This window comes from Lynx rufus, unplaced genomic scaffold (assembly GCF_022079265.1).
Source record: "Lynx rufus isolate CCGP_SWC_20201006 ecotype Redwood Valley unplaced genomic scaffold, mLynRuf1.p SCAF_12, whole genome shotgun sequence".
NCBI lineage: Eukaryota > Metazoa > Chordata > Mammalia > Carnivora > Felidae > Lynx > Lynx rufus.
In genome coordinates, this window is record NW_025814826.1 from 52,922,281 (window position 1) to 52,934,693 (window position 12,413).

The 12,413-nt window shown below is 47.2% G+C and overlaps 2 protein-coding genes across 5 annotated transcripts in view; one reads left to right on the forward strand and one right to left on the reverse strand.

Annotated features, from left to right (window-relative positions):
* TATDN1 (TatD DNase domain containing 1) overlaps positions 1-4,885 on the reverse strand; it is a 45,228-nt gene extending 40,343 nt beyond the window's left edge. For both annotated transcript variants that reach the window (XR_006961122.1, XM_047074168.1), the window contains exon 1: positions 4,851-4,885. Coding sequence is in view for 1 of the 2 variants with exons in the window: in XM_047074168.1 (XP_046930124.1) it covers positions 4,851-4,872 (22 nt within the window). In the remaining variant the exon portion in view is untranslated. The remainder of the gene's footprint in view (positions 1-4,850) is intronic.
* A 77-nt stretch (positions 4,886-4,962) lies between these two features.
* NDUFB9 (NADH:ubiquinone oxidoreductase subunit B9) lies at positions 4,963-12,279 on the forward strand. 3 transcript variants are annotated; one of them, XM_047074174.1, is made up of 5 exons: positions 5,018-5,105; positions 6,018-6,154; positions 7,953-8,145; positions 8,707-8,820; positions 12,050-12,279. In XM_047074174.1, exons 3-5 carry the CDS (start codon positions 8,020-8,022, stop codon positions 12,179-12,181), a joined length of 372 nt encoding a protein of 123 aa, XP_046930130.1. In that variant the 5' UTR covers positions 5,018-5,105; positions 6,018-6,154; positions 7,953-8,019; the 3' UTR covers positions 12,182-12,279. The 3 variants fall into 3 exon arrangements, with proteins under 3 accessions (XP_046930129.1, XP_046930130.1, XP_046930131.1); XM_047074175.1 differs by having other exon boundaries at positions 5,038-5,105; positions 6,018-6,050; XM_047074173.1 differs by lacking the exon at positions 6,018-6,154 and having other exon boundaries at positions 4,963-5,105.
* Positions 12,280-12,413: the final 134 nt, after the last annotated feature.

Genomic DNA, 12,413 nt, shown 5'->3' on the forward strand with positions numbered 1-12,413 from the left:
GTTTTGGCCGTGAGCACTTTTGATCTTGGATTTCCCAGACTCCGGAACTGTGAGAAATATTTGTTTATAAGCTATCCAATCTTCGATATTCTGTTAGAACAGCCCAAATGGACTAAAGCAATCGAGGACATCGCCTTTTCTCTCAAGGTATACATACCAAGTAGGTAGATTTTATCTCCCAACCAAACCTGTATACTCTTTTCCAACTACCATAACACTCTAGTCAACCGATTCCAGTCCGAATGCCACTCTGACCCCTTTCCACTCTGTTCTCCACAGGACCCAAATTTTCTTTCATTCATAAATCAGATCATGATACTCTCAATCAGACTCCTCACTCTTAGGACAAAAACTGAAGTCCTAACATGGTATGATCTTGGCTCTGCTGATCTCTTTAGCTCATTCTCTACCATCCTCCTATCCACTTAGCCTCTTCCCCATTTCTCTCTGCTCCAGACCACTGGTCATTTTTCAGTTCCTCAAAAAGTACCACGTATCCTCTTGCCACAGGATATTTGCATCGGCTGTGCTGTTTCGAACCTTCTCTCTGCCTATTTTGCCTACTAACTCAGTCTTTCAGAGCTCAGCCCAAGGGTCACGTCCTCAAGGAAATCTTTTCTAACCCACCAGAGTAAGTTTTGTTCCTCACCAAACACCCAGAGAACCATGTTTCCTTTCTTCAGTGTCCCCTTCTCTGTAACTGTGGTAAAGCCATTAGTGCACTTATGAGGCCGTCTCCACCACTACACTGCGACCCGGTTTCTGACCCCCACTGATTCCTAGCATTCAGCACACTGGATGGCACAGAGACTCGGTAAATATTTTAGAATGAATGAATGACTAGGTTGCTCAAGGCAATCAAAGATGAAGAACAGGAACTAGGATCCAATCCCTAGGGAAACAGAATTTATACAAAAAAGGTGGCCAGAACTCCCAACCAGCCTGCTTCTAGGAACACAGGGCAGGATGAGAATCCTGTTGAAAGAAAACTACAGATAAATCTTAGGTGCCTAAAAGCCCCCAGCTGGATGGCCCCAAGAGGTAGTTAGGTCACTAACTACTGCCAGCTGCTCTCATTGGCTCATGGAGGGGCAGGAGGAAGGGCTAGAACAGGAATCATCTAAAGCTGTGCTTCTCAAACTGGGGGTGTTCCAGAGTTTGTAACATTTTGAGATTTCCTGGAGTATCAATTTTACTTTGGAAGATTTAGAGAACAAAATACCTTAATTTAAAGAGAGCACTACATTATTTCAAACATAGACACAAAACATCCAAAGAAATGTAAATGTGTCAAGAGTTACACACCACTCCTGTAATTGCTGGAAAATACTTCCATGTATAAATGTATTCAACTGGGGAAGGATATACACCAAAACCTTGGATTGTGAGTAACTTGTTCTGCAAGAGAAGCAGACATTTCTAATAAATTTTAACTTGATAAACGAGCAATGTCTTGCAATACAGGTAGTACATGACACTGAACATCATATGATCACAACTGAACCAATGATTCTTCTCTCTCTCGCTGCGGGATTGTGGGTGACCTCTCATGCTCAGATGCTCAGTCTCAGGCCACGGTGTTTGGCAGAAATCAGTGATTTTTCAGAACACCGGAAGGTGCTCACAATTGGCACTAGTGTATTTTTTGTCACTTCAAAGCATCTATGGACAGTCCTTTGGTTTTCCATCCAAGAGTGAGCTTAGGAATGCTCTGCTTCATTCTAGGTCAGGCTGCCCGCAGATATAGACCCTTCCCTCTGCTGCCTTATCGCTAGTTGCATTAAACACAGTAGATGACAAGAGTTTATTAATGCCGTACTGTAGTCAGCATCCATTAGTGATCGTGAAAGTCGTCCTACACAATAACCCTCCTCTCTCGTCTCTCTCACACCAGCCACAATGGTTTCCAAAGGTAAGTGGAGGTTAATTTATTTTTTTTTATATTTTGTATTTTCTTTTTTATTTTGTACTATATTACAAATCTTCTAAGTGGAACTAATCTTCTGAGTTTCCATTATTTCTTATAGAGAAATTTGCTTTGATATACAAGTGCTGTGCATTACAAGCATGTTTCTGGAATAAATTAAGCTCCCAAACCAAGGTTTTACTGTACTTAAAAATTTTAACACCAGCTATCTCAGAAAAGTAGAAATGAAGATCCTACAGGAAAAAGAATGGATTCTAATTACAACCACCTTCTTCAAGAAGTCTTTCCTAGCTTATCTGGTTAAAATTCCTTCATCGATTTTCTTACCACCATAGTACTAAAACTACATATACTGTTTTACCCATCCCTACTTCCATTGGTCACTGTACTAAGCCCCCGGGAAACAAAGAAATATTACTGATTATCTGCCTTAAAGTGTGGTCTAGTGGGAAAGGCAGACACATAAATATTATAAAATAATGTTTTAAAAGGTGTAGTTACAGGGGCGCCTGGGTGGCGCAGTCGGTTAAGCGTCCGACTTCAGCCAGGTCACGATCTCGCGGTCCGTGAGTTCGAGCCCCGCGTCGGGCTCTGGGCTGATGGCTCGGAGCCTGGAGCCTGTTTCCGATTCTGTGTCTCCCTCTCTCTCTGCCCCTCCCCCGTTCATGCTCTGTCTCTCTCTGTCCCAAAAAAATAAATAAAAACCGTTGGAAAAAAAAAAATTTAAAAGGTGTAGTTACAAAGTCTGAAAAAGCAAGCAAAAATCAACCAGGCAAGATGGTAGTCAGTTGGATATTAGAGGCAGAAGTGACTTTACGGTTCCAAACTGCCACTCTAAAACCTTGTCAGAGGCAAGAAACAGCATGTCCAAATGTTTCAAAAATAAGAGGGATAAGGCTGGAAAAGTGGACAGGACCAGAACACAAAAAGGTTTTGTATTCTATGTCAAGGTACGTCAACTCTCCAGAGGATAGTAACTGAAGGATTTGAAGCAGAAGAAAAATGTAGTTAATTTTTATACAGACCACACTGGAGACTATATGTACAACGGGTTGAAGGAGACATGACTGGAGGCAAGGATTTAGTTTTATATCACAAATAAGTCTTTTCCTTGTGTACTGCTTCATGGCTCTTGGCCCACCTCCCTCATCAATTATATCACAGATTGGAGCGGGGAGGAGGACAGACACCACAACTGGAAAATGTCTGCGACCATTGAGGGCTGTTCCCCCCAGCCCCACCCCAGGCTCTCCTACACCATTTTTAAATTTCTTTTGTGGCACTTAACACATTCTCCCCTGCAGTTGCTTTGATGGTATATAAGTCTTGACTGTACATATCTCTTCAGTCTGAAAATTAACTGTGCCACTAGGTTCTTTCATAGTTCCACAAAATTAGCACAAAGTCCTTGGTAAAAAATACTGCTCAAAATAACTCTGATTGGGGCACCTGGGTGGCTCAGTCGGTTAAGCAATCAACTCTTGGTTTCGGCTCAGGTCATGATCTCCCGGTTTGTGGGTTATAGCTCCGTGTCGGGATCTGCACTGACAGTGCGGAGCCTGCTTGGGATTCCCCCTCCCCCTCTGCTGCACCGGTGCACTCTCAAATAAACACTTTTTTGAAAAGTAGAATTGACAAATGTAGTAAAAATAAATAACTCTCAGGTCTAAATTTATAATCCTGACCTCTCACACTACATTTCCAATTGCCCAGTGAACGTCTTCGGCTGGATGTCCTATTAAGACTCTCAAACTTAAACCTAAATCACATGGATCTTGATACATCTCCTACCCATTGCCAGACTAATCATGCTTCCACTCATATTTAGGTACTTATCCCAGCCCTGAGTCATCTCTGACTGTTCACGCTCTCTTACCGCCATCAACACGCTGCTGCGAAATGCTGCATATGGACATCTCTTGTATTTCTCTCTCCCTTTTCCACTGCCCTAGTTCAAGCTTGGAAACGTCTCCCTAGCTCTCTCCCTCCCCCACCAAACCTACAGTAGCTATCAGGATTGCCTTATTAAAAGAGAGATGTGATCATTGCCATTTTCCCACCTTCAAGTAGCTGGAAATTCCACGATGACAAGAATCATGCCCAGCTTCACTCACTGCTGTAATAACGCAAAGCCCAAGGTTCCTGGTGCATAACTGACACCCCATGATTTACTTAACCCATGAAGGTTAAAAGCCTTCAGCGAAGCTCCACTCTATACACAGTAAAGTCAGCCAGACATTTGAGTCCCAAGTTACCCTTCCAATCCTAGCTTTCACAATGTCTCAGGTTTTCCTAGGTGCCTGGTAGTAAATACTCTTCCCCCTTTGGTTCCTGTCGCATTCTCTCTCTTGTTCTACCGATGGTGAACGGATTATTGTACTCGTCAAGTAACAGAACTTGTTCTTCTCCCCACTATTTGTGTCCTCTAGTTTTCTCCACCTGATGGTGATCCCAGCAGATAAGGGTCTTTGTGCCTTGAGTTCCTAGACCGGTGCCTGTCCCACCAGAGGCGCTGAGTAACTGGGATATGAACGCATGAATTAGTGAACGGGTCCCTTGAAGCTGTCATCCTCTCCGTCATGGAGGGGGAAGGGGCGGGAGGTGCGCATGGGAGGGAGTGGAATACAGTGAACGGCCTCTCTTTTTGTAGTTTCGCTTCCTCTTATAACTGAATAGAACACATACGTTGAAAAGAGCATAAATCGTAACTGCACAGTTTGTTAATTTTCACAAATGAGCGCACCGTGAAACCAGCACCCAGGCCGAGCACCAGAACATTAACGGCAGTCAGAAGCCTCCCTGCGCCCTCTTCCACTGAGTGCCCTTTCAACCTTCAAAAAGCGGGAGCGCTCCAGTCCTGGTGCCTGGCCGCGGCGAGCGACGCATATAATCAGAAAAGCCCAAGAATCCCCAAGGCACTCACCCACAAACTTGAAGCGACTCATGTCTGCGGCCCGGCTCCTGCCCGGCGGAAGCGGAAGTGGCGTCCGTCGTCCCGCCCTTCCGGCCGCCCCGCCCCTTGGCCCGGCCTCCCGCTTCCCGGGAGTCCCCGCGGCCGCTGGAGGAAGCGGGCGGTCATGGCGTTCTGTGCGCCGGGTGCCTACCTGACCCACCAGCAGAAGGTGTTGCGGCTTTATAAGCGGGCGCTGCGCCACCTGGAGTCGTATTGTGTCCACAGGTGGGAGAGGGGGACCTAGGGTGCGGGGAGGGGATCCCGGGGATCCTCAGGCCTCGGGGGACCGAGCGGCTCAAGGACAAGGAGGACAAAGTGGGAAGCCGGCCGTAGGCCCCAGTTCGAATCCAAGCTTGTCGCCCCTAGCTGCGAGACCTTGAAGAGTTGTTTATCTGGCTTAGGCCTCAGTTTTCTGTTCAGGAATACCGATGGAAGTCCAGCGCTTACTAAATAAGAGCTTTCTTCGTGACCTTCTTGTTCTTAATATAAGCAACAGTGATATGTGCGTTGGTTTTTAGTTCTCAGAACAACTCTAGGAGTCAGGGATTATTTAGCCTTATTTTGCAGGTAAGGAAATAGGCAGGGAGAGTAATTTACCAAGTCCCTCCAGCTGGTGGCTGGGCCAGGATTAAAACTCAGGTGCCTAACCCTAAAGCATCATCAGTCTCTCACCCCTCGAGTCAGCTTTCCTCTTCAGCTTCATCCAGCCCTTTCCAGTATTTTCACATTCACATAATTCTTTACCAGCCATGTAATTCTCTTCTTTCTTCTCTCTCTCTCCATCCGAGAGTAGTCTTAGGACATAGTCTTCAGACATACAGATTTTCATGACCTGGATGCAGTGCATGGTGGGGTGGCAACCCAAGATGTGTAGATGCCAGGCCTCATCAGAATCCTAAAGCCTAGTCCCAGGAGAAGAGCTTCTGGGAAAAAGCTCTAAATGATGGGAAACCAAGTAGGTCTGGAAAAGTTGGGGAGGGTATCCTTGAAGCCCAGATCGCCCATTTGTGATTATTGGAAAGCCATTGACCTGCTTCTCTTTGCTAGACAGAAAGATGGCCAGGCTCAATGTTGTGGAATTGTTAGTCTCTTCCCTGATTTTTCTCATTAATTCATCTGACAAAATTTGCATTTCAGGTTCTTTGCTGGCTACTGAATAAATAAAAATTAGTAAGTCCTCTTTCTCCGCTGTAGCAGCTCATGGGTTAATGGGGAAGATGGACATGTAAACAGATAACAGAGAATTACCAGTCTTACAAAGATGAAGGATTCAGGTAACACTGAATGGCATCTGGGATTTTTTTTTTAATTCATTTATTTTTGAGAGAGAGAGAATCCCAAGAAGGCTCCCCACTGTTAGCACAGAGCCTGATGCGGGGCTTGAACGTAACCAGCCGCAAAATCATGACCTGAGCCAAAATCAAGAGTTGATGCATAACCAAGTGAGCCACCTAGACTCCCCTGCATCTGGGAATATTAAAGTCCATAGTCATGGAGGAAAGAATGAAAGCATCTCCTATGATAACATTGACTCAGCATTTTTTAAGACTTCCCTCCTCTCTTAGGACTTTTCTTTCTCCTTTTGTCCTCAGTGCTCTTTGTTCTCCATGGTTGCATCCCAGGTCCTCGGTAATTGGTGTATATACTTCAGGTAGCCTCATCTAATCATCTAGGACTTGAGTTACCACCTACACTCGCTTGTCTCTATAGCTGTTTTCCAACTGTTTTGTTCTTTGAAACTCAACTTGTCTTAATGCCTTAAAACCAGACTCTCTGCTGCCGCATTCTGATCCTTTCCCCAAATTCCCTGTCTCAGCTAATGGTATTGTTAGTAATGGCATTATTCAGCCACTCAGCGTTAAGGTTTAGAATTGTTCTCAAATACTCTCTACTTACCAACTCTGCCAGTGACACATGTACTTGTGTGCTGTGTATAATTGGATACTGATTTTTGTAAATTCTCTCCACAGTGTAATAATGTTAGTAGCTGACATTATTGAGCAGAGGAGGTACCAGGCACTGTCTGAAGTGTGTTTATATGATTTGGTTTGTCAGATCTTTAGGATAACTTTAAGATCTAGGTACCTAACACTTGTAGAGGAGGAACCCATGGCCTAAAGACATTACCCCCAGGTTACATGGCGAGTAAGCTAAGATTTAGTCCCAAGCAATTTGATTTCAGCAGACACTCTCATAATTCTGTAGCATAAATGTCTCTCTCCTGTCTCCTGCCATCACAGTTGCCTGCTTCACGCTCTTCTCATCTGTGGCTTGGATTATTGAAAGGCTTTAAATGATCTCTGCCTACCATTTCTTCTAGAACCTGACCTTAATTTGCCTACAATCCTGCAGTTAATGTCGGAGTCAGGATTCAAACTCCTATGTCTCTGATTCAGGCAATAGAATTGTGTAACACCTCCCTTCCTACTCATCTTTGTATCTCCAGAATTTAGCACAGTACCTCGCGCAAAGTAGGCGGAAATTCAGTAAGTTGTCATTTACTGCGTGTTGAATGATCCTACAGAGGCTATAGTTTTTCTCTTTTGCAAATTATCTTTTTTTGTTGTTTGAATCTGCATTCTTTTTTTTTTTTTTGGAGGAGAAAGTGGGGAAAGTGGTTAGGTTGTATTTAATACAGTGTTTTTAAATTTTTTTTAATGTTTATTTTTGAGAGAGACAGAGTGTGAGCAGGGGAGGGGCAGAGAGAGAGGGAGACACAGAATCCGAAGCAGCTCCAGGCTCTGAGCTGTCAGCACAGAGCCCAATGCGAGGTTCAGACTTAGAGTTCAGGAGATCATGACCTGAGCTGTAGTCAGAAGCTTAACCAGCTGAGCCACCCGGATGCCCCTAATACAGTTTTTTGTTTTTTTCCCCCCACTGTCCGGGGCAGGGGAACTGCGGAGCAAGCAGTCCTAACGATGTGGCTGTTCCATTGGCAGGGCCTGGGGAAGGTCCAGGTAGTCATGCTACATAACCAGAAGGGCTTAGTGGGAGTACAGCCTCTTGTCAGGCAGTAATCCTGCTCAGTTGAGTAGATAACATTTCTAATCTCCAAAACCATTTTGATTTAAGGGACAAATACCGCTACTTTGCTTGTTTGCTGAGAGCTCGGTTTGAAGAACATAAGAATGAAAAGGATATGGTGAAGGCCACCCAACTGCTGAGGGAGGCAGAGGAAGAATTCTGGCACAATCAGCACCCTCAGCCGTACGTCTTCCCCGAGTCTCCAGGAGGGACCTCCTACGAGAGATATGAGTGCTACAAGGTGGGCGAGCATCACGGGGGCAGCTGCAGACTCTGTTCCTCCCATCCTTAACCCTTGGCCCCAAAACCACCTGCCCCAGGGAGGCCAACTTCTTTCTGACAATTGTGAATACTTTTCTGCGGTGTCTGTTTCCTCTGTCCCAGGTGACATTTAGGCTTTTCTTTCGAAATTCAGCTCCAGAGTCTTGCAGTATCTTTTTGACAAAGGAAGGGGCTAAATTACTTGGTGTATATCACCCACTTTTGCATCTTAAAGGTAACCGATTTGGGTTGTGCTCACTATTTCTGAGCAATTACAGGTAACAATTCCATGTAGCAGGAAGAGTGCAGGTCAGGGAGCAGTGGTGCCGGCTCTCTTTGGACTGGCCTTGAGGTTTCTCGGCCCTGGGCTCCTTGACTCTGAGCTACCCTCTGCTGCTCGCTGCCTTGTGCCAGAAACGGTCTGGTATGTGCGGTGCTTCAGAATATCCCGTCAGTTTTGCCTTCTGCCTCCTGGGCAGGCCCTGTGGTTGGCACGTCAGTGCCTCCCTTGGGCCAACGCGGTGATTTCGTCTCCGGACAGGTTCCTGAGTGGTGCTTAGACGACTGGCATCCGTCCGAGAAGGCGATGTATCCAGACTACTTTGCCAAGAGAGAGCAGTGGAAGAAGCTGCGGAGGGAGAGCTGGGAGCGGGAGGTGAGTCCTCCCCGCCTTTCGCCGCAGAGCTCGGCCCGCACGGGCGGCACGGGAGCACGCTCGGGTTTTGTTCCCCGTGCGCAGAGGCCCAGGTTCCGATGATGACAGTCACCGTGGCCCCTTGCCTCCCAGATATACTTCCTAGTATATCTAGATGTTCCTAGATGTGTTAAATGTAGCACAGGCTTCACGCAAACAGGTGGCCATGTGTCGCTGGTCTCTGGGTTTTCTGCTATTTTGCTTCTCCCCTCCTCTTCCTCAGTCCTTTGCCTGACCTGCTTGCCATCCCCGCCTGTCCCTAACTTTCCTCTCCATCCGTGCCTCAGACACTTTTCACTGCGGAGGTCTGAGTTACGTTTTTAAAAGCTGAGCGTTGCCATAGTGGGAAGGGTGTGCTGGAGAGGGTGGGAGGAGAGATGGAGAGGCCGGTTGGGGGTTACACCAGGGCGGATGCAGCGGATAGGGAAGGGGCCGATTCAGGATGTCATTTGGAGGGACATGAAGGCTGACTGGATGCAGCCACGAGGGGGTGCGTGAGGGACAGGGAGGAATCGAGAATGAGTTCCAGGTTTCAAGCTTTAACACCTGGAGTTTGGTGATGATTTATTGAGCTGGAGAAGATGAGGGAAAAACAGGTGTCAGAAGGACAAGCAAGCGCTTGGTTTCCAGTTTGTTAAATTTGAGAATACTGTGAGACCCAAGTGCAGATGTCAGTAGGTGACTTTGGGTGTACGAGTTGGGAACTCAAAGGAAAGATTTGAGTTTGAAATAGAAATTTGTGACATATCCGTTGTTTTAAAAGCTACAGAGTGGCACCTGGATGGCTCAGTCGTTTGGGTGGCCGACTTCAGCTCAGGTCATGATCTCACGGTCTGAGTTCGAGCCCCACATCGGGCTCTGTGCTGACAGCTCAGGGCCTGGAGCCTGCTTCGAATTCTGTGTCTTCCTCTCTCTCTCTGCCCCTCCCCAGCTTGTGCTCTCCCTTAAAAATAAATGGATAGGGGCGCCTGGGTGGCGCAGTCGGTTGAGCATCCGACTTCAGCCAGGTCACGATCTCGCGGTCCGTGAGTTCGAGCCCCGCGTCGGGCTCTGGGCTGATGGCTCAGAGCCTGGAGCCTGTTTCCGATTCTGTGTCTCCCTCTCTCTCTGCCCCTCCCCCGTTCATGCTCTGTCTCTCTCTGTCCCAAAAATAAATAAACGTTGAAAAAAAAAATTTAAAAAAAAAAATAAATGGATAAACATTAAAAAATAAAAGCCACAGAAACGTAAGTGATTCTTAAGAGAGTGGAGAGAGACAAGCAAAGTCACAGGCGCTCCCACCTGTGGAGGTCAGGAAAGGAGATGGCAGAGCCCCCTGCAGGGGAGAAGGGTGACCGCAAGTCCAGGACAAAGTGTTTCAGGAATGGCCGGTCAGCGTTGGTCACCTTTGCCGAAAGTTGCTAAAAAGTGGAGTAGGGTGACGCCTGGAAATAATGACCACAGATTGCGGCCACGGGAAGGGCTTTAGTGGCGTTGGCGAGAGCCTTTTTTGGAGGGTTTAATGGCACTGGTGGGAGCAAGTGGAAAAGAAAGAGAAGACAGCTGTGGGGTTGGGGGCGAGGGATTCTTGAGAAGTTTCGCTGGAACTGGAGACCGAGGCATTATTTTCTTTTAAGATAAATATGGATGCATGTGTACTGATGAGGAGATGGGGTGGGAGAGAAACGGACGAGATTGAAGCGAGGTGAAAAGGTCAAGAAGGAAAGCTTTCGAGAAGAGGGATGGGATCCCAGGCATACGTGCAGGCCTTTGAAAGGAGAACGGGTTCTGCCTCCACGAGAATTGGACGAAAGATGCGTGGAAGTACATTTGGGCCAGAAGTCTTGGTGATGGGAAAAGGAGAGTTGTACGGGACGGCTTCTCTTTTTTGCGAGGAGGAGAAGGCATGAAGTGGGCGCAGCCTGTTTGGAGAATGTGGGAAGGATGTGGTAGCCGCGGGAGAGGAGCACGCCGGGAATAGGAAGATCGCCAGGTGGTGGTGAAGGCCCAGTTGAAGCTGGGAATGGCTCGTGTGTTGGCACCAGTTGTGCCAGCATTTTTTTCTTTCTAGCAATACAGGCTGTCTGGTGCAGACTGGAAGTGAGTGGTTACCGTTTGTCCAGTCGAGAGTGTCCAAGACCAGAGGCTGTTCAAGTGATTGGCCTGGTGGGATCTAAGTGGGTAGAGGAGGCACGGAGACAGAAGGCTGGTGGAGAGAGAAGGGCAAGCTGGGTCAGGAGGTCTGTGAACCGGCCATCTCTTGAGTTTGAAGAGCATCTTCAAAGGGACATTTAAGCACGAGCCGGAGAGGGGCACTGTGTTTGTATAGTGGGATATCTGATTCATGATTCGAAAGTCATATGGGTGCTTGTGATAAGGTCCAGGATGTTGACGGCAGGAAGTCCTTGGCCAAGGCGGAGTGGAAAGAAAGTCATTGTGACCAGGGAGGGCAGTGTTTGCTAAGGGATGTCTCCTCTTTGGGAAAGGGGGCAGGGGTGTATTTACTCATGGATAGCAGTAGGTTCATTCTGCAGTCAGTCACCGGTGACCCCTCCATAGAAATGTTCTCCCTTTACCTCGTCCGCCTGACATGATTAAACAGCACGTATGCTGGAGACGCCGGTCACCCACAATCCAGAACTTTTTCTGAAGGAAGTTCCAGAAAATCATGGCTCTGGCGAGTGGGTCTCTTACATGTCCTCTGTCAGGACAGGGATAGTCTTGGAGGTCTCTGGAACCGGGGGGTGACTGGACAACATCAGGCAGAATGGAGTACGTTTTCACGTGTGATTTCACTTTATATCTTGTTCTGGTTGCTACTTGGGGGGCTTTAAAATGAACATCTCTAACATAGAAGAATTAAGGTTTCCTAATGGTGCTTTTGGAGAGCTCTTAGCTGAGACACAAAAATGTCTTTTTAGGGAGTACAGGTGGGGGACCATAACAAGGGGTAATTGTCGCAATTTTGCTTAATGAGTAAGGGACAGGGGCAGAGGGTTTCTTGGCTCTGCTGTTTTAAGAACAGGAAAACCTTTAAGGAGAATTGTTTCTCTGAGTTAAACTGTGGGTATAAAAATAAGGCAGGTATATATAAAAAACCCTTTGCAGTAGTGAGAGCCAGAAAGCATGTAAATGTGACACAGATTCAAAGCAGATACTTCACATTTTCCAGTCAGTTTGACTCTAATTGTTCCTCCCTTCCCCCTTCTAGGTCAAGCAGCTGCAGGAGGAAACCCCACTCGGTGGTCCCAACACTGAAGCTTTGCCCCCGGCCCGAAAGGAAGGCGATTTGCCCCCCCTGTGGTGGCATATTGTGACCAGGCCCCGGGAGCGGCCCATGTAGAGAGAGAGGAAGACGCCTCGCCTGTCAGGCTAGCGAGTGAAATAAGTTACAGAACGGGCACGCACGTGCCGTAATAAAAATAACTCCATGTGGTGTGACTGATGTGTTCCTCTGCGCGTTAACGTGACACCAAGCGGCTGTGCCGCTGTCGTCTCCTGTCACCTGTGCCAGAAGTATGCGGAGTGTGGTCAAGTGTCCTCTGCCCCAGGGAGTCCTGTCCATAGCGCGTATC

Excerpts from the sequence above, each read along its gene's own strand:
- NDUFB9 (XM_047074173.1), top strand. The coding sequence starts at position 5,005 with ATGGCGTTCTGTGCGCCGGGTGCCTACCTGACCCACCAGCAGAAGGTG. Across the intron at positions 8,146-8,706 it reads AGAGATATGAGTGCTACAAG|GTTCCTGAGTGGTGCTTAGA; the intron begins GTGGGCGAGCAT and ends GTCTCCGGACAG. Across the intron at positions 8,821-12,049 it reads GGGAGAGCTGGGAGCGGGAG|GTCAAGCAGCTGCAGGAGGA; the intron begins GTGAGTCCTCCC and ends TCCCCCTTCTAG.